The 22,080-nt window shown below is 44.5% G+C and overlaps 1 protein-coding gene across 1 annotated transcript; it reads right to left on the reverse strand.

Annotated features, from left to right (window-relative positions):
• Positions 1-4,985: 4,985 nt before the first annotated feature.
• LOC311132114 (gamma-enolase) lies at positions 4,986-16,516 on the reverse strand. Its single transcript, XM_084165311.1, has 12 exons — positions 16,472-16,516; positions 14,226-14,311; positions 13,770-13,865; positions 13,610-13,668; positions 12,764-12,833; positions 12,470-12,603; positions 12,003-12,225; positions 10,712-10,909; positions 10,347-10,548; positions 7,881-7,989; positions 7,693-7,751; positions 4,986-5,753 (listed from the first exon to the last, which is right to left on the reverse strand). Exons 2-12 carry the CDS (start codon positions 14,308-14,310, stop codon positions 5,684-5,686), a joined length of 1,305 nt encoding a protein of 434 aa, XP_084021437.1. The 5' UTR covers position 14,311; positions 16,472-16,516; the 3' UTR covers positions 4,986-5,683.
• Between the last annotated feature and the right edge of the window lie 5,564 nt (positions 16,517-22,080).

Here is a 22,080-nt window from a genome sequence, read left to right on the forward strand (position 1 = left end):
TACATACAGTGTGTGTGTGTGGGTATATACAGTGAGTGAAAAAAGTATTTGATCCCCTGCTGATTTTGTAAGTTTGCCCACTGACAAAGAAATGATCAGTCTATAATTTTAATGGTAGGTTTATTTGAACAGTGAGAGACAGAATAACAACAAAAAAATCCAGAAAAACGCATGTCAAAAATGTTATAAATTGATTTGCATTTTAATGAGGGAAATAAGTATTTGACCCCCTCTCAATCAGAAAGATTTCTGGCTCCCAGGTGTCTTTTATACAGGTAACGAGCTGAGATTAGGAGCACACTCTTAAAGGGAGTGCTCCTAATCTCAGTTTGTTACCTGTATAAAAGACACCTGTCCACAGAAGCAATCAATCAATCAGATTCCAAACTCTCCACCATGGCCAAGACCAAAGAGCTCTCCAAGGATGTCAGGGACAAGATTGTAGACCTACACAAGGCTGGAATGGGCTACAAGACTATCGCCAAGCAGCTTGGTGAGAAGGTGACAACAGTTGGTGTGATTATTCGCAAATGGAAGAAACACAAAATAACTGTCAATCTCCCTCGGCCTGGGGCTCCATGCAAGATCTCACCTCGTGGAGTTGCAATGATCATGAGAACGGTGAGGAATCAGCCCAGAACTACACGGGAGGATCTTGTCAATGATCTCAAGGCAGCTGGGACCATAGTCACCAAGAAAACAATTGGTAACACACTACGCCGTGAAGGACTGAAATCCTGCAGCGCCCGCAAGGTCCCCCTGCTCAAGAAAGCACATATACATGCCCGTCTGAAGTTTGAATCATTCAGATGTTCATTGGCAGAGAACTGGGTGAAAGTGTTGTGGTCAGATGAGACCAAAATGGAGCTCTTTGGCATCAACTCAACTCGCCGTGTTTGGAGGAGGAGGAATGCTGCCTATGACCCCAAGAACACCATCCCCACCGTCAAACATGGAGGTGGAAACATTATGCTTTGGGGGTGTTTTTCTGCTAAGGGGACAGGACAACTTCACCGCATCAAAGGGACGATGGACGGGGCCATGTACCGTCAAATCTTGGGTGAGAACCTCCTTCCCTCAGCCAGGGCATTGAAAATGGGTCGTGGATGGGTATTCCAGCATGACAATGACCCAAAACACACGGCCAAGACAACAAAGTGTCTCAAGAAGAAGCACATTAAGGTATTGGAGTGGCCTAGCCAGTCTCCAGACCTTAATCCCATAGAAAATCTGTGGAGGGAGCTGAAGGTTCGAGTTGCCAAACGTCAGCCTCGAAACCTTAATGACTTGGAGAAGATCTGCAAAGAGGAGTGGAACAAAATCCCACCTGAGATGTGTGCAAACCTGGTGGCCAACTACAAGAAACGTCTGACCTCTGTGATTTTCAACAAGGGCTTTGCCACCAAGTACTAAATCATGTTTTGCAGAGGGGTCAAATACTTATTTCCCTCATTAAAATGCAAATCAATTTATAACATTTTTGACATGCATTTTTCTGTATTTTTTTGTTGTTATTCTGTCTCACTGTTCAAATAAACCTACCATTAACATTATAGACTGATCATGTCTTTGTCAGTGGGCAAACGTACAAAATCAGCAGGGGATCAAATACTTTTTTCCCTCACTGTATGTATGTGTATATATATATATATATATATATATATATATATATATATACATATATACAGTGGGGAGAACAAGTATTTGTTCTCCCCACTGTATATATATATATAGTAGGTTTTCCTACTTACAAAGCATGTAGAGGTATGTAATTTTTATCATAGGTACACTTCAACTGTGAGAGACGGAATCTAAAACAAAAATCCAAAAAATCACATTGTATGATTTTTAAGTAATTAATTTGCATTTTATTGCATGACATAAGTATTTGATACATCAGAAAAGCAGAACTTAATATTTGGTACATAAACCTTTGTTTGCAATTACAGAGATCATACATTTCCTGTAGGTCTTGACCAGGTTTGCACACACTGCAGCAGGGATTTTGGCCCACTCCTCCATACAGACCTTCTCCAGATCCTTCAGGTTTCGGGGCTGTCGCTGGGCAATACGGACTTTCAGCTACCTCCAAAGATTTTCTATTGGGTTCAGGTCTGGAGACTGGCTAGGCCACTCCAGGACCTTGATGCTTCTTATGGTGCCACTCCTTAGTTGCCCTGGCTGTGTGTTTCGGGTCGTTGTCATGCTGGAAGACCCAGCCACGACCCATCTTCAATGCTCTTACTGAGGGAAGGAGGTTGTTGGCCAAGATCTCGCGATACATGGCCCCATCCATCCTCCCCTCAATACGGTGCAGGCGTCCTGTCCCCTTTGCAGAAAAGCAGCCCCAAAGAATGATGTTTCCACCTCCATGCTTCACGGTTGGGATGGTGTTCTTGGGGTTGTACTCATCCTTCTTCTTCCTCCAAACACGGCGAGTGGAGTTTAGACCAAAAAGCTATATTTTTGTCTCATCAGACCACATGACCTTCTCCCATTCCTCCTCTGGATCATCCAGATGGTCATTGGCAAACTTCAGACGGGCTTGGACATGCGCTGGCTTGAGCAGGGGGACCTTGCGTGTGCTGCAGGATTTTTATCCATGACGGCGTAGTGTGTTACTAATGGTTTTCTTTGAGACTGTGGTCCCAGCTCTCTTCAGGTCATTGACCAGGTCCTGCTGTGTAGTTCTGGGCTGATCCCTCACCTTCCTCATGATCATTGATGCCCCACGAGGTGAGATCTTGTATGGAGCCCCAGACCGAGGGTGATTGACCGTCATCTTGAACTTCTTCCATTTTCTAATAATTGCGCCAACAGTTGTTGCCTTCTCACCAAGCTGCTTGCCTATTGTCCTGTAGCCCATCCCAGCCTTGTGCAGGTCTACAATTTTATCCCTGATGTCCTTACACAGCTCTCTGGTCTTGGCCATTGTGGAGAGGTTGGAGTCTGTTTGATTGAGTGTGTGGACAGGTGTCTTTTATACAGGTAACGAGTTCAAACAGGTGCAGTTAATACAGGTAATGAGTGGAGAACAGGAGGGCTTCTTAAAGAAAAACTAACAGGTCTGTGAGAGCCGGAATTCTTACTGGTTGGTAGGTGATCAAATACTTATGTCATGCAATAAAATGCAAATTAATTACTTAAAAATCATACAATATGATTTTCTGGATTTTTGTTTTAGATTCCGTCTCTCACAGTTGAAGTGTACCTATGATAAAAATTACAGACCTCTACATGCTTTGTAAGTAGGAAAACCTGCAAAATCGGCAGTGTATCAAATACTTGTTCTCCCCACTGTATACACACACCTGTTCTGAATGGCCTCAGTGTGCAACACCACTAAGCAAGGGGCACCATGAAGACCAAGGAGCTCTCCAAACAGGTCATGGACAAAGTTGTGGAGAAGTACAGATCAGGGTTGGGTTATAAAAACTTTGAACATCCCACAGAGCACCATTAAATCCCTTATTATTATTATTATTATTATTATTATTATTAAAAAATTGAAATAATATGGCACCACAACAAACCTGCCAAGAGAGGGCCGCCCACCAAAACTCACGGACCAGGCAAGGAGGGCATTAATCAGAGGCAACAAAGAGACCAAAGATAACCCTGAAGGAGCTGCAAAGCTCCACATCGGAGATTGGAGTATCTGTCCATAGGACCACTTTAAGCCGTACACTCCACAGAGCTGGGCTTTACAGAAGAGTGGCCAGAAAAAAGCCATTGCTTAAAGAAAGAAATAAGCAAACACGTTTGATATTCGCCAAAAGGCATGTGGGAGACTCCCCAAAGATATGGAAGGAGGTACTCTGGTCAGATGAGACTACAATTGAGCTTTTTGGCCATCAAGGAAAACGCTATGTCTGGGGCAAACCCAACACCTCTCATCACCCCGAGAACACCATCCCCACAGTGAAGCATGGTGGTGGCAGCATCATGCTGTGGGGATGTTTTTCATCATCAGGGACTGGGAAAATGGTCAGAATTGAAGGAATGATGGATGGCGCTAAATACAGGGAAATTCTTGAGGGAAACCTGTTTAAGTCTTCCAGAGATTTGAGACTGGGACTGAGGTTCACCTTCCAGCAGGACAATGACCCTAAGCATACTGCTAAAGCAACACTCGAGTGGTTTAAGGGGAAACATTTAAATGTCTTGGAATGGCCTAGTCAAAGCCCAGACCTCAATCCAATTGAGAATCTGTGGTATGACTTAAAGATTGCTGTACACCAGTGGAACCCATCCAACTTTAAGGAGCTGGAGCAGTTTTGCCTTGAAGAATGGGCAAAAATCCTAGTGGCTAGATGTGCCAAGCTTATAGAGACATACCCCAAGAGACTTGCAGCTGTAATTGCTGCAAAAGGTGGCTCTACAAAGTATTGACCTTGGGGGGGCTGAATAGTTATGTACGCTCAAGTTCTTTGTTTCACAATAAAACATATTTTGCATCTTTAAAGTGGTAGGCATGTTGTGTAAATCAAATTATACAAACCCCCCAAAAATCTATTTTAATTCCAGGTTGTAAGGCAACAAAAGAGGAAAAATGCCAAGGGGGGTGAATACTTTCGCAAGCCACTGTGTATTTGCATGATTTAGCATAATTAATTCAGCATTAGCATTTTGTTTCGTTCATGTGACCGACCAATACTGGTTCATAACATGTGACAGACCAATACCTAACTAGGCTTCTTCTCTCTAAGCTGAGACCTTGGAACTGAGATATCTTCTGTTCTCAAAACAAAGGTCTGGGTGTACTGCCAAATTGCAGCTACTGATAGTGAGGATTCGTTCAGTCAGTCACTTGCATGAACACAGAAATTGGTTTATAGAAAAGCACAAACATAGAACATATAAATGTATAGAATAGAAAAGCAACAACATTAAAATGTCCATCACATTAAGATTAGGGGAGGGTAAGCTGATCCTAGATTTGTACAACACTGATATTAATAATTTAAAAAACAGACAACACCAATGTGATTGAAACAGTAAATTACCATAATTTTATTTCACATATATTTTTTTCTTCATGATAGAAGTTCTGTCTTACAACAGCAATTCTATTGACAGAGGAACCAAAGGAAAGTAGGGAAACGGGAAACAGGGACTTCAAGCATGGAGGAACAGGCCAATTTCTGCAATCATAGCAACACCCGGAGAGGGACTGTGGAGGTAACCAAGAAACAACAAGAACGAGGGACGACTGCAGAGCCAGAAAAGAGGAGAGGGGGATGAAGGAGGGAGAGTGCAGTTTTGTTTCATCATGGGTGAATGAGAGCAAACAACTGTGCAATACAATATGTATTCTTTTTTTTCTCAGTCAGCCTAGTTAGTCTGTCCTTGTCAGCCATCAGTCGGAGTGTTGCTTTTTTCGTATACAGTGGTGTGTATTTAATTTTTTCTTTGTGTGTATTTAATTCTCTCTTTTTTCTTTGACACTCATCTCAGTCTTATGTGTGTTCAGGCTTCATATCTACACTTGTGTGTCTCTATGTGCACGTTTGTGTCTGTCTGTCGGTCCGTCAGTCTGTCTCTTTAAATCTTTGTCTATCAGTCTATGTGTCTCAAAATCAGAGTAACTGTGCATCTTTAATGTTACCCTGTAGTTCTTCTGTGTATGTAGCTTAGAGGCTCTGAATGTAGTTGGTATGTCTGTCTGTCTGTCTGTCTGGTCTCACAGGGCAGTGGGGTTTCTGAAGTTATAGCCTGCAAAGCGAGCTTGATCCCCCAACTCCTCCTCGATCCTAAAGAGACCAACAGAATGGACAAAGAGAGAAAAAGAGAACTGCGTGTTCAATAATACAACAGGTAAATGCATCTGAACTGAATTTGCATCTGACATCCATATGTTCAAGGTAAAAGTCCAGGCAATCTGAACCTAGATCTGTGGTTAGGTTAGGCGGCGACTTCTACCTGCACCTATTTACCCAGTGATCAGGGAAATATAGTAGCCGTTATTGGTTAATGCTGCTGTGATTGGGCAATCAGATCCTAGATCTGTGGTTACATACACCTCCACCTGCAATTATTAACCCAGTGATCATCAGGGGTTATAGGAGCTGTTATTAGGAGTCATGCAATCGGATTCTAGATCTATGCAACTTGTAACTTCTACCTGGACCATTAACCCAGTGATCAGGGTGTTATAGTGACTGTTATGGGTTAAAGCTGCTGTGATTGGGTAAGAGGCCCTCCCCCCCTGCCCTGCTAAGAGCCCAATGGGATTATCCTGAGCGGATCCCAAGTGCTGTCCGCACTGACTGGCTCTCACACATGGGGTGACATTGGCATGTTGTTAGCATGCGTGTCACAGCAATTAGCTCGGTGACGCTCGTTTATGTGGGAATACGCTCTTGGCTACACTCTTGGCTACTACGGTCACAATCAAGGTGAAAGCTGGCCTTATATGCAGGTACAGGTCTAGGTTCAGTTTACAGTAAATAAATGCTAACCTGACCATCGACCATTCAAGGTGGAAGGTAAAACGAACGTTTGATCAGTGTCTAGGGGCAACGTCGTCCTACTCCTATTCATACTTTTAGGGATTGTTGACCTGTAACAGTAGCTTATTGGTCTCTACACAGTATAACTACAGTATATGTTAGTATATGATTACATGCAATAATAAACATAGAAGTGTATTACTATTCCTTTGAGATGCAGTGTTTATGGAAATACACTGAGTGTACAAAACATTAGGATATCCTGTGGCATTCAAACGTTGCTCCACTTTTATCAAGGATGAAAACACACCATCACACCACCAGCATGCAATGTTGGCATGATGGAAGCATGTACTCATGTGGTTTTCGCCATACCCTAGTCCTGCCAGCAGGAACCGAGATTCATCAGACCAAGCAATGTTTTTCCAATTTCCCTGTGTCCAGTGTTTTCGTTCCTTAGCCCACTTCAACCTCAGTTTCTTTTTTTTTGCTGAAAGAAGTTGAACTCTGTACGGTTGTCGGCTGCCATACCCCATTCGTGTCAAGGTACGACGAGTTGTGCATTCTTTTATGGGTCTTTGAGCACCAACGTTGTACTGGACTGTCAGTTGACTAACTGTAGCCCGTCTGTTGCTCTGCACAAATTCGTGTCAGCGTCCTTTGTCCTCTTTCATCAATGACCCATTTTCGACCACTGTCCTGCCGTTGGCTGGATGTCCTTTGGGTGCTGGACCATTCTTGATACACACGGGAAACTGTTGAGCGTGAAAAACCCAGCAGTGTTGCAGTTCTTGACACACTCAAACCGGTGTGCCTAGCACCTACTACCATACCCCGTTCAAAGGCACATAAATATACTGAGCAAAAATATAAAACGCAACATGCAACTATTTCCTATAAGGAAATCAGTCAATTGAAATAAATAAATTAGGCCCTAATCTATGGATTTCGCATGATTGGGCAGGGTGCAGCCATTGGTAGGCTGGGAGGGCATAGGCCCACCCACTGGGGAGCCAGGCCCAGCCAATCAGAATGAGTTTTTCCCCACAAAAGGGCTTTATCACAGACAGAAAAATACTATTTTTGTTCAGTGTATTTTTTTCTTGTCCATTCACCCTCTGAATGGCACACATACACAATCCCATGTCTCAAGGCTTAAAAATCCTTATTTAACCTTTCTTTTCTTTCAAGAAGCAATATAAGCCACTGAATAGCTAGAGGATCATGTTTGACCACTGACCTCATGAGCTGGTTGTACTTGGCCAGCCTCTCAGATCTACATGGTGCTCCTGTCTTAATCTGAGAGAGAGAGAGAATTAGAAGAGATTTCGTGAAAGCGATACAATTTTGTGGTCAGATTTGTATAACGGTCAGGGTCTTCTGTGTCTATGTGGAACGCTCCGCATGTCTCTGTGAGTGAGTGTTTACCTGTCCAGTGCAGAGCCCCACCACTAGGTCAGCGATGAAAGTGTCCTCTGTCTCTCCTGAACGGTGACTGACCATCACCCCCCAGCCATTGGCTTGGGCTAGCTTACACCTGAGAGAGAGCGAAGGAGAGGGAGAGAGAGAAGGTGTCAGGCAGATATATATAGAGTGATAAAGAAACACAGGGAGATAGAGAGCGGGATAGAGAAACAGAGAGCGAGCAAGAGATATAAAGAGAGAGGGATAGAGAGAGATGGAGAGTAGAAAAAGCGTGAGACAGACCGAGGATAGGTGGGGTGTGGGCGATAGACTATCAGAGAGGGTACTAAAAGGATAGTTCAATGAATGTAGGATTCTAAGTGATTGATGGAACGCTGCAGCCCGTCTGGTGTTCAACCTTCCCAAGTTCTCTCACGTCACCCCGCTCCTCCGCACAATCCACTGGCATCCAGTTGAAGCTCGCATCTACTACAAAACCATGGTGCTTGCCTACGGAGCTGTGAGGGGAACGGCACCTCCTTACCTTCAGGCTCTGATCAGACCCTACACCCAAACGAGGGCACTACGTTCATCCACCTCTGTCTGCTAGCCCCCCTACCTCTACGGAAGCACAGTTCCCGCTCAGCCCAGTCAAAGCTATTTGCTACGCTGGCACCCCAATGGTGGAACAAGCTCCCCCACGACGCCAGGACAGCGGAGTCACTGACCACCTTCCGGAGACACTTGAAACCCTACCTCTAAGGAATACCTGGAATAGTATAAAGTAATGCTTCTACCCCCCCTTTACTACCACTGTCTTTTGTCTAAACTAACACCTGACTTATTTCACCTGCTAGCACTGACTTGTTTAAAGAAATGTACTTATTGTGATCGAGATGTAGTTGTCCCTGATTGCACTGACTTTGCTCACAGCTGCTTGTTTGAAGAAGTGTACTTACTGTGATCAAGATGTGGTTGTCCCACTGGCTATCCTAAATTGAATGCACCAATTTGTAAGTCGCTCTGGATAAGAGCGTCTGCTAAATGACTTAAATGTAAATGATGGCTATATTAATCCATTCTAATTGAACAACTTTGAATGACTGTTGGCTGTACTTACGGTCAAGATTGACAACAGTTATAGATGATGGATAGCTGTAAAATGTAAATGATTGATGGCTATGAGTGTTGTAACATTTGACAGGTATATAGATGGAAGTAAAGGGTTGGCTATATAAATATGACTGATTGACGATCATATGAATGTAAAAAAGCTAATTATTTTCTTCATTCAATTATATTTTATTTGAGCATGTAACTGCCATTGAGATTGACATCTCTTTCTCAAGGACTTCCAACCTTGCCAAGAGACAGACGTGATGATTGACAGTTACATAAATGTGTATGAATGACATCACACTTTACTTGAACCCTACCTACTAGAGGTATTTTGGACCGTTCCTAAATGGACCTGGGGCTTTCCCACCCGGACCCAACACGCATAAATAAAAAATGTAAATATAGAGACCCGTTCCGAACCGACCCGATGACAACTAGACCTGTTCTGTATAGACCTGGTCGGATCCAGACCCGGTTCGATCCGAGTGAGGGAAGCAGCAGAAAAGTCATTTTTTAAGCTACTTTATTACCTCGAGCTGGGAGGGGCGGTACTGTGAGCGAGTGACACAGGGAGGAGGGAGCGAGAGACGGAAACCGACCAAACCGACTCGCGCTATAGTAGACTAATAGCTGCCAAAGCTAGGTTATTTATAATCAAATATGATTACGTCGTACCGGTCTTGACTGCATCAAACCGGGAGAAGCTAGTTAAGCTAACTAACGCTAGCTACAGCGCATGCGCTTTCTAATCCTACAATTACAAATAACAACAACTCACTGAGGCTGCAGTGCATCCACTTTACAGTCCTACAGTTACAAATAACAACTCCATTCAAAATATTAAGTAGCAACCTACCTGATGGCTCTTGGTCATTGTAGCCTATCCGTTTCCTTTCACTTTAATTCCGTCCATCCTCCATTGATTAGATGACTAACTTTTGCTACACATAGAGCGAGGCTCTATATAACTGTTGCCTACTGCCGCTTTGATGACTCATGATTGGCCAACAACAAGCTACACGCGCCACGCTCCACTCTGGTGAAAAGCAGGAGCAGCAGCATAAATTACAACATTCCTCTACTGCAGCAGTCGCGTTCGGATCTGTATGGGCCCTTCCGGACAAGTCAGTTAAAATTACACATATCCGAGACCCGTGACAATCATATCAGATCCAACCCAGACCTGTGACATTATTTAGAATTCTGGATCTGGACCCGCTCGGGTCCCGGATCGGGTCTCGGGTGTTCAGGTACAGGTGGATCCGTGAAGACCTCTACTACCTACATCAGTGGTCCCAAACTCCGGTCCTCCAGTACCCCCAACAGCACACATTTTGTGTGACGTGGGGTCATGTGACGTGGGTCACTTACGCCTGGATGGCTTCAGTGACAGAGCCGATCTGGTTGACTTTGAGCAGTAGGCAGTTGCAGGCCCGCTCCTCGGCAGCCTTCTCTATCCTCTTGGGATTGGTCACCGTCAGGTCGTCCCCGACAACCTGGATGCCCACGGAAGCGGTGAGGCGGGACCAGGCGGCCCAGTCGTCCTGGTCAAACGGGTCCTCGATGGACACCACTACAAAGGGGACAAGGGTTTTGTGTTATCTCTGACTAGTTAAAAAAAATGTATGCACTGTGTGAGTATATGTATTTTTTAAACTCTCAAATAAAATCAATCAATCAAATTCATGTTAGATTGAATTAGGAATCTAATAGGTGTCAGATAACCATTTGCCTACCTGGGTAGTCGTTAACAAAGCTTTGGTAGATGTCTGACAGCTCCTCTCCGCTGATGTGTCTGTCAGCGTCCGGAGGAGACTTGAAGTCCAGGTCGTACTTCCCCTCGCGGTAGAACTCGGACGCCGCCACATCCATCCCAATCACCACCTTATCCGTGAAGCCTGCTTTCTCGATGGCTGTCTTTATCAGCTCCAACGCTGAAAGGAGAGACGGAAAGAGGGAGGAGGGAAGGAAAGAAAGATGATAAGTGTTGGGCGGAGATCGAGAACGAGAGAGGAAGGTAGACTCTATCTTGCCTCTGAACCACTCTGTTTCTGCTTTAGACAACTTGTCTTGTTCCTTGTTTGATGAGATGATGCTGCTGTGTTGCTGAGTGCAGAAATAGTCAAGTATCCAAGCTGGAGTGGGGTTGAGAGTGAGGCAGAAAGGTTGCAAGAATACACACTGATTCTGTTCTAGATGCTAGAGAGATACTACAGACCAAAATCTATTCTAAGAGGCTACAGCTGACACTCCTTCAGGCTTTTCACACCTCTTTTTGATCTTGCCAGGGTTGACTTTCTGTCACACCTAGCTACTTCTTCAAATCATTCTTAGCCCAAGGCCCAGGGTTATCACACACACACACACCAACGCAAGCTCAAGTACAAGCTTAAGCGCTCACACACTGTTAGTTCAAAGATCATCTGATACACATTTCCTTGGCTGTTGGGAAATGTGAGAAAAGCAAGCCTTGAGGACATATCGTGACAAGCATACAGATGGGCAGACACTGTTTATGATTTTATCTGTAACACCATGTTAGATTTATGGCTGCTGTTTTCCCATAGACATTGCAGACTAGACTAGATCGTGGGTGAGAAGATTTGTCTATTGGTGTAAATGCACATACAGAATGTGGGCAACCAAAAGTGTTGAAAATATGAACATTGGCACAGTCCACTATTTTCAAAGTGCCCCCAAGAGAATGTATTATTTGAACTCTGTTCAAAGGGTTACCAGAGTCATGTTCAGTGGGACACATAGCAAAATGTTTTGAAACAGAAAAGAAAAAGTCCAGACCGCTTTCTTATGTTTGGTGTGTAATGAACACGACCCAAGATAGAGGTAAAGTGCCATGGATATCCTATGGTTGGAGTTGTACCGCGGATGTCTCGCTCGGGAATCCAACGTCTTAACCATTATATCAATAAAATACCTGTGGTCCGAGAGTGACAATTGAGCTTACAGGTCTCAGGCAGGTCTGCCCCTCACAGGACTGTGATTCTAAATCAACTCTGCTACACTTACCCTCACTGTTCTCCAGGATATTGGGGGCAAATCCCCCCTCGTCGCCAACGTTGGTAGCGTCCTGGCCATACTTCTCCTGGATCACCCCCCTGAGCGTGTGGTACAGCTCAGAGCCCACCCGTAGCGCGTCCCTGAAAGACTCCGCCCCGACAGGAAGTACCATGAACTCCTGCATGGCTAGCTTGTTGCCCGCGTGGGAGCCGCCGTTGATCACGTTGAACGCCTGGAAAGGAGATGAGGAGACAGAGGGAATTAGCAGTTAGGCCAATACCCATGTTCAGCAGCTATGGTGCAGTACATTTCCCTTTTTTTTTTCTTCGATACAGTATATGTTGTTTTTATCATACGTACCATTATGGTAAAACCATTTACACAATGACTGTTTCAGTGTTCATTATTGTTATTATGCTACTGCTACACCTCCTTCTCCTCTGATATGACAGTTACATAAGTAGTGTTTGTCTTACTGGAACTGGAAGCACCAGCTCTGTGTTTCCTGCCAAGTCAGCGATGTGACGGTACAGGGGGACCTCTTTCTCTGCTGCACCAGCCTTGCAAATGGCCAGGGAGATTCCCAGGATAGCATTAGCACCAAACTGAGCTGTCGACGAGGAAGGAAATGCGATAAATTCCAAAAAGGGCTACCAAAATCTAGGTTCAGACAAAAGCCCATTCTCTCAGTTAATGGTGGACCTGAATTGATCAGGGGATACAGCTTGACACATTTTATCTGTTTCTTTGGTAGGAGCCTGGAGACTCACACTTGTTCTCTGTGCCGTCCATTTCTATCATCGTGTTGTCCAGTTGCTCCTGCTCCACAACACTGATACCCTATGGGACACATCATATTTACACAACTCATTTATAAGCATATTAAAACGTTATTTAAATTGGTAAGTAATCGAGGACCAATTCTGTTCTTCAACAAATGGACGGATAACCCGCAACATATGGCAACTGCACACAAGAAAGATCTCATATTTTCAGCCACCTTTGAACTGAGCCAAACCCTCAAAAGTATTACCTCTTGCACATATCATAGATATAACAGATTTGCTTGTATAGAATCAGAGTACAAAATCAATGAGTTGTAAGATGTTCAGCTCATTTCTATATATACACATTGTAAAAGTGCAGCAAAATGGCAATGTGATTTTCGTACGTTGCAGCAATGTGTTTTTACTGGCTGGCTGCATCCTAAGATTGATTTTCCACTAACATCTGCCTCAGCATAAATCTCTCTCTCTGTCTGTGGCGCAGCTGTCTGAATCATAAATACACACACACAAACAATAAGACACACACACACACACACACACAGAACAATTACTCCATGCTCTTACTCACTCATACCAACACATCCCCATACACATTTCACTGCACCTATCTGGTGTTTGTGACAATAAAACATATTTTCTTTTTTTCTTCCACTGTCCTTGGTCCATCTTCACACATTTGTTTATCAACGCCTGTCTGGATAGGTTAATCGCATCCACTCAGCTTCCTGAAAGTCCATCCGGAGGCGATGGTTATCTGCAGATCAATATGTACTCACACTAAAACATGATCACTGTCACCTAGCTGACATAACACAGTCTCCAACTCACCGATGCTATGAGGGCAGGAGCCAGAGTGTCATTGATGTGGCCCACTGCCTTGAGTACACCTAGATCAGAGAAAGAAGGCAGATAGGAGAGAAGATGGTGAAGGAGGAACAAAAATCATTCTGTTTACTCAAGCATTAGATATACATGCACACAAACAAACCTTTGCCCTTGTAGCGGCTCTTGTCTCCATCCCTCAGCTCTAGAGCCTCATAGATGCCTGTGGACGCTCCACTGGGCACTGCAGCCCTGAAAAGACCTGAGAGAGACAGAGAGAGAGACGGAGAGAGAGAGAGGTAGAGAGAGAGAGAGAGAGAGAGAGACAGAGAGAGAGAGAGGTAGAGAGAGAGAGAGAGAGAGAGAGGAGGGAGAGAGAGAAAGAGAGAGAGCGAGAGAGAAAGAGGAGAGATAAGGGAGAGAGAGAGAGAGAGAAAGAGAGAGAAGGCAAGGGGAGGGAGGTGTAAAAGATGGCAATAGAGAGAGTAACGTTGGAGGGGAATTATATAGTAAGAGAAAGAATAGGTGATGCTCTTAAGAATGTATCATAGCTTTTGGCTAATCTTAGCGCTCTTTGTATGGTGTGATGCTCAGCTTTGCAGACAGGAATGAGAGGTGTCACCTTTCTCTGTGCACAGGTCCACCTCCACAGTGGGGTTTCCTCGGGAGTCCAGGATCTCCCTCGCAATGATGCTCACAATCGACATCCTGTGAAAGAGAGAGAGAAAGGAAGGAGAGAAAGAGATTTATTTTTACCATTGCATTTGCACATACAGTAAGGAAGTGCATAATGGAAGTGCAAATGAAGTGTGCAGAGTGACATTACGATTGCTATATCCCATCATGATTTATGAGAGAGTTCCACCATGTAAAGTTGCAAGACATCAAACAGTACGAATGTAATTGATTTTACAATGCATCGTGTACCAGAAGGTTAGATGGCGCTACTACCATGGTAAAAGGACCAGACTATCTGAATTCAAGTTCATGATGCTAAAACATGGCTCACTCAGACACTATGCCGCTATCAGACCTGAGAGTTGTGGAATCTGTGGTCAGTGACTCAAGCTAAATGACGACATCGTTCCTAGTCACCTGGCTCACGACTCCATGAGACACAGGGAATCCATCACTGCCATTGGTCAAGATTGGACTGTCAGCGCCCAGCTCACCATGACAAGCCTTATATCCAGAAATCCACAGGAGAGAAGGTTTTGCAATTTTATAACAAATGTCATGTAATTCTACTCATTTTGCCATGGGGCGGAGAGAAAAATATGCAGGACCGGCTCTGACTGCATGTGTGGGTATGCAGATCCGCGAGCCACTGCGGCCCCTCATGATGAGTTCACCATCAAAGTTGCCCATCCCTGCCCTATTGTGTACCATATGTCATTATCGTTTTCCTTATTAATAGTAATTAGCCCCTAATAGTTATTGTTGCTAATTGCTCATTTATTTTCATCAAAATAACAAAGGATCCCCAAAGAATTGCACAGCTATGTAATCTCCTGTCTTCACAAAAAGACAAATGTTGCAGCAGCTGAAATGAAATGTCACTGAAATGACAACTGAAATATTGTGCATTGAATAACATGCTAAAATAAGTCCCTGTACACTTACAGTTATATTCTATGACAACCCCCTCATTCTGTCAGCCCCATACATTGCCGTCTATAGATGTATGAATGTCGCTGTATGTTTTTCACTGACATTTTTGTGGTGCAGAAATATATCATACATTCCTTTCAGCCCTATATTTTCAGTCACTATGAATTTATTTAACCATATGTTCTTCGTTGAAATGCTTTGAATTTAATGGTGCCACAATATGCATAAATCCCTATCCACTTTCAGCCAATCAGCCCCATTATCGTGACTCATATATGAATGCAGCCGTAAGTTACATAACCCCTCCTCCCCAGCAGCTTGCCGTATGAGGACACCCATGTCCACACCGAACCTACTGTAGATTGCAGCACTCAGCATAAATACCCAGAGAGAGGGAGAAGGGGAGGGGTTGGGGCGATGGTGAAAAAAATAGATAAATAATTAAATCCCTCCTTTTGGCTGAAGAACAGAGGAGATTCAGAGATTGAGGAGGAGAGAGGGATGCTTGGGTATAAAGGAGAGCAGGGAGAGAGAGAGAAGCAGAAGGCTTATTTTCGCAGGATTGGCACCGATTGGACACGGTGACACAGATGCATGGAGAGCGGTCAAACGCACGGCGCACACACACACTTTTACAGACGCTGACACTATCCCTCTTCCTCTCTCTCTCACACGTTCACTGTACACACGCATCGTACACATACTGATACAGACATTCAAGGCTCTTTCCCTCCCATTCACTGTCTCTCAAACACACACACACAGAGAGACGTGTAGAGCTCTCCCTTCCTCTCCCTGCCTCATAGACACACACACACACACACACACACACACATGCTAGCACAATCACAATCACATTTTCTCCACACACACACACACAGATCATGCACAGAGGCACCGGTAAAGAACAAAAATGCTCTAATAGAAACTGACACGCACGTACATACAGTACACACACACACACACACACACACACACACACACACACACACACACACACACACACAGTGAATCAATAAAATACCTAGAACCCAGAGCCAGGGCTGACACATTAGTTAGCATACACAACCGTAACTCCTCACATACAGAACTAGGCAAGCAGCAGCAGCATCATCACCCCGACCCACTCCAACACAGCACATCTCTGCTACTGGGATGCAATCAATACAAGATGCAGGAATGAAACAGGGGGTGACGGAACACAGTCTGGAGAATGAAAAAAGAGAGAGGAAGAGAATTAGGATTTTCCATCATTACCTGCCGTCTGTGTGTTCCGCCTAATAGGGCTAGCCAGAAAATACTGGAGAGAGATGGAGAGAGAGGGAGAGAAACAGAGAGAGGGAGGGGGAGAAACGGAGAGAGAGGGAGAGCAAAGAGGAGGAAAACAGAGGGAGGGGGTAAAATGTGTGACAGAAGGGGGAGGGGATGACAGGATGACTCACAATAAGATGCTGAGAAAAGAGGAGAGAGAGAGGGAAGAGAGTGAGGAGGGGGAGGTCAAGGGGATTGACTAATTAGACGGAAAGAGGGATGGAGGAGAGGTGGATCGGAGAGAAAAAGACAGGGTACTGCATTTGGAACTGCAAATCAGCTGTAAAAATAGAGAGGGGAAGGAAGAAGTGGAAGGGGTCTGTCTACCCCCTTCTCTCTCTTTCCCTCTCTCATCTAGCTTCATCTCTCTCATCTCTCCACTCTCATCTCTCTCTCTTTCATGATCTTGTAAAGGCAGTGTAGTCGGTATAGAAGGCACCGTCCATATACACTATTACATAATCTATACTAAATAATAATAATAATAATAATAATAATAACATGCCATTTAGCCGACGCTTTTATCCAAAGTAACTTACAGTCATGTGTGCATACATTTTTACGTATGGGTGGTCCCGGGGATCGAACCCACTACCCTGGCGTTACAAGCGCCATGCTCTACCAATTGAGCTACAGAGGACCACAAACACAGGCACAGCAATGATGCACCTACAGTGATTACCATTTCTTATACACTCAGTGGCCAGTTTATTACGTACACCACCCCGTTCACGAAAATGGATCGCTCCTACAGACAGTGAGTCACGTGGCCGTGGCTTGCTATATAAAGCAGGCAGACAGGCATCGAGGCATTCAGTTACTGTTCGATAGAACGTTAGCATGGGCAAAACGAGTGACCTATACAACTTTGAGCGTGGTATGATCGTCGGTGCCAGGCGCGCCTCTTCCAGTATCTCAGAAACTGACGGGATTTTCACACACAACAGTGTCTAGGGTTTACCGAGAATAGTGCGACAAACAGAAAACATCCAGTCAGCAGCAGCCCTGTGGGCAAAAACAGCTTGTTGATGAGAGAGGTCGAAGGAGAATGGCAAGAATCGTGCAAGCTAACAGGTGGGCCACAAACAGGCAAATAACGGCGCATATTGGATGCATATCTTGGAATGCACAACTCGTCGATCCTTGTCACAGATGGGGTATTGCAGCAGACAACCACACCAGGTTCCCATCCTATCAGCTTAAAACAATAAGAAGCCACTCCAGTGGGGACACGATCATCAACACTGGACAATTGAGGAGTGGAAAAACATTGCCTGGTCCAACAAATCCCGGTTCCTGTTGTGTCATGGCAGAGTCGGGATTTGGCGTAAACAGCATGAGTCTATGGACCCATCCTGCCTGGTGTCAACGGTATAGGCTGGTGGTGGTGGTGTAATGGTGTGGGGAATGTTTTCTTGGCACATGTTAGGTCCTTTGATACCAATTGAGCAATGTTTCCATGCCCCAAAAAATGCAGGCTGTTCTGGAGGCAATGGGGGGGTTCTCATGTCACCCCGCTCCTCCGCACACTCCACTGGCTTCCAGTTGAGGCTCGCATCTACTACAAGACCATGGTGCTTGCCTATGGAGCTGTGAGGGGAACGGCACCTCCTTACCTTCAGGCTCTGATCAGACCCTACACCCAAACGAGGGCACTACGTTCATCCACCTCTGGCCTGCTAGCCCCCCTACCTCTACGGAAGCACAGTTCCCACTCAGCCCAGTCAAAGCTATTCGCTGCTCTGGCACCCCAATGGTGGAACAAGCTCCCCCACGACGCCAGGACAGCGGAGTCACTGACCACCTTCCGGTGACACTTGAAACCATACTGCTTTAAGGAATACCTGGAATAGTATAAAGTAATCCTTCTTCCCCCACCCCCCATTAAAAAAAAAAAAAAGGTAGTTGTCCCACTGGCTATCATAAGTTGAATGCACCAATTTGTAAGTCGCTCTGGATAAGAGCGTCTGCTAAATGACTTAAATGTAAATGTACTAGATGGGTGTTACATTTGAAAAATATGTTTATAAGCTGTAAGAGAACAATTACACAGAAATACCAAAACATTTCAAATGTATTTTTGCTTTAAAATATGCTTATATGCAAAAGCATCCATGAAATGTCATGTCCTTAAAAATGGCAAGTTGTTGATTACTGGAGGGGTTTAATGTTTTAGGACCGCTTGACGGTTATACAGATAGACAGGAGGTTAGGGTGAAATAGTGTGGAAGTAGTGTGTATGTGCATTTGTGTGTATGTCAGTGAAAGTGTGCATTCCTGCGCATGCATGTACGTGTGTGTGTGTTTAAAGGGGTATGCCTAGACAGAGGAGTTAGATATCTATAATTCTATAATTAAATGGCCAAGTTTAATGGGATTATCTTTGGAATACAACAACAATGTCCTTGACACCCATCTCACTCAGAGAGAGAGCGAGAGAGCGAGAGCGAGAGAGAAAGAGAAAATGGGGGAGGGGGGAGAGAGGAGGGCAAAGAGCAGAGGGAGAGAGAGAGATGTACAGGGAAAGTGCTTCTCTCCAACTCTATCCAACTACTATTTTAATCATGGTTGATTGACAGTATGTCCGCCCTCTCGTCACACGTCTGGTTCTCCAACCTCTGTTTCAGTCCACACAGCTGCTCCTGTCCCATCCTCCTTCCTCTCATTTCTTATTTTCCTTTTGGAATGTGTGTGTGCCTGTGTGCGTCTATGTTATTTGTGAGGACAGAGGGAGCCAGAGGAGGTGCAGATGTCAGGGGAGGCACAGGGGTGGATGGGTGGCCAGTAGAAAGAGAGCCAGTGTAACAGCTAGGGGAGTTTGCATGGACTCCTCTCCTAGGGCAGCATGTGCGTGTGTGTGTATGTGTGTGGGGCAATGGATGGAGAGAGAAAGCAAAGGAAATAGAAAGAGAGATTCACAAATACACACAAATTGTATTCATAGCCATGATTTGAAATAATGCCTTGGTGTTAATGCTCTAGCTTCTAATTATCGTCTATAGTTTCCAGACTCCAGTCAAGAATCATCGACACATTTCTTTCCATAGGTGGATTCTGGATGATGAGGGGGTATGCCAACAGCTGTTCAGTGTGTAGGCTAAGCATGGGTAGCTTAGTTTGCAGGTGTATCGAAAGACTGCAGAATTCCTATACTACCTAATACATTACACTAGCTCCACATTGTCCAGATGTATTTTGCCCTGTTTGTTTGTTTTCTGCCTTGCTACTACAGTTCAAAACCCAATGGTCTTATAATGAACGGTGTCTTCAAATCAGTGGTCTAAAGCAGCTACCTGCTCCTCCTGTCTCTGTGTCCTCCATTTTGATCTGGAAATTGGATAGACAAAAGCAATATGGTGGATGTGGTCTATGGGCCATCGGCTGTTGTTAAAAAAAAATAATGATGGCATTAATACATCAGGTGCCAGCTACTGCTGTCATGCCCTTTCGAAAATGGACAATAAATATCTATTATTTTTATACTTTTTAGTGATATCCAATTGTCCCATCGCTGCAACTCCCCTACGGACTCGGGAGAGGCGAAGGTCAAGAGCCATGCGTCCTCTGAAACATGACCCTGCCAAGCCGCACTGCTTCTTGACACACTGCTCGTTTAACCCAGAAGCCAGCCGCATCAAAGTGTCGGAGGAAACACCATACAACTGGAGACTGAAGCAAGCGTGCATTCGCCCGGCCCGCCACAAGGAGTCGCTAGAGCGCGATGGGACAAGGGCATCCTGGCCGGCCAAACCCTCCCTTAACCCGGTCGACGCTGGGCCAATTGGCCGCCACCTCATGCGACACAGCCTGGGATCGAATCCGGGTCTGTAGTGACACCTCTAACACTGCAATGCAGTGCCTTAGACCGCTGCGCCACTCGGGAGGCCCATAAATATTTATTCTATACTGTGATCTGCCATCAAGAGGTCCGAATGTTATGGTACGTACAGGACAGGTATCAGGCTTGTCTTGTAGATGGAGGTTCATGCCCCAGCCCTGCTATCCTCTAGCCTGACGACTCACACAATTCTTCCGCTGCTCTGTTGTTCACTACATACTTTAGTCGGAGATTGCCATCATTGAAGTTGTTCGTGGTGAGGAGGGGCACAAGCGGTGTTGTACAAAACAAAGTCAGCGATTGGATCGTCTCTAACCAATCAGAGTATCAAAGCCAATGACGAATTTTCAAACCTCCGCTTTAACCGGTTTCCACTAGATAGCACAGCCACAAAGTCCCAAAATGGGCTATATCCCAAAAATTAATGGGGAAAAAATAATTTTTGGGCTTAACTTAAGGTTGGGGTTGGGCAAAAGGTTAGCAGTGTGGTTAGTGTTAAGGTAAGGTTTAAAATCATATTTTAAAGCTGCAATATGTAACTTTTTGGGTGGCCTGACCAAATTCACATAGAAATGTGAGTTATAGATCTGTCATTCTCATTGAAAGCAAGTCTAAGAAGCTGTAGAGCTGTTCTTGTGTGCTATTTCTATGCTTCCCGTTATTAAGTTTTGTTTTTGCGTCTTTTACACCAGCTTCTTTTACATTGGGCTCCCGAGTGGCACAGTGGTCTAAGGCACTGCATCTCAGTGCTTGAGGCGTCACTACAGACCCCCTGGTTGGATTCCAGGCTGTATCACAACTGGCCGTGATTGGGAGTCCAATAGGGCGGCGCACAATTGGCCCGGGTTTGGCCGGTGTAGGTCGTCATTGTAAATAAGAATTTGTTCTTAACTGACTTGCCTAGTTAAATAAAGGTTAAAAAAACAGCGAAAATACACTATTTTTGGTTACTGAAAATATTTCACAGCAGTTTAGCTGGTACAATGATTCTCTACACATTGCTTGTTTTGTCACATTAATTTAATTTAACACATTAATTTAAATTAGGAGAACTATTACAATTCTAGCAACCAGGAAACGGCAGAGCGATTTCTGCATATTGCACCTTTTAAGAAGAGAAATTGTAGAAATGGGTGGGGTTTATGACTTTGTGGATGTGGTAACTAGTGACGACGACTTCACACAGGTGTGTTCTGGCTGTGGCCCAACCCATTGGTTTCTTGACAAATCAGACAGCCCCAAATGTGTTCACATCCAGTGAAGGCACAGATTATCCATTAAATTAACCAGATGGCCTCTCTAACAATTAAAATGTTAGAGTCGCTCTGGATAAGAGCGTCTGCTAAATGACAAAAAAAAAAAATATATATAAAGAAAAAAAAAGAAAAAAGAAAAATATATGTGTCTTCAAAAATGGAAGAAGGTCGGGAGGAGGCAAGATCAGGTGGGACCATTCTAGCCAATGAGAGGGCAGATACGCGAGTGAACAACAGGCACAACTCCGATATACAGTGTTTTTTTTTTCTCAAAATCTCTCTCGGACAAGGTGACCTTTATCGAGATATTCGGCTCTATTTACTCTTAGATTCGAAAATGCTAATTAGCATCAAAGTGGACATCATGCAAGACTACAAATCCCTGCAAGCTCCTGCACGTCATCTCTAGCTGACACCTTTGCTAACAGGTATTGTGTCAATTTAAAACTTGCACAAGACAG

Source organism: Coregonus lavaretus, assembly GCF_964263955.1.
Source record: "Coregonus lavaretus genome assembly, chromosome: 7".
In the NCBI taxonomy this organism is placed as follows: domain Eukaryota; kingdom Metazoa; phylum Chordata; class Actinopteri; order Salmoniformes; family Salmonidae; genus Coregonus; species Coregonus lavaretus.

Excerpts from the sequence above, each read along its gene's own strand:
- LOC311132114 (XM_084165311.1), bottom strand. The coding sequence starts at position 14,310 with ATGTCGATTGTGAGCATCATTGCGAGGGAGATCCTGGACTCCCGAGGA. Across the intron at positions 13,866-14,225 it reads GGACCTGTGCACAGAGAAAG|GTCTTTTCAGGGCTGCAGTG; the intron begins GTGACACCTCTC and ends TGTCTCTCTCAG. Across the intron at positions 12,834-13,609 it reads CTCCTGCCCTCATAGCATCG|GGTATCAGTGTTGTGGAGCA; the intron begins GTGAGTTGGAGA and ends TGTGTCCCATAG.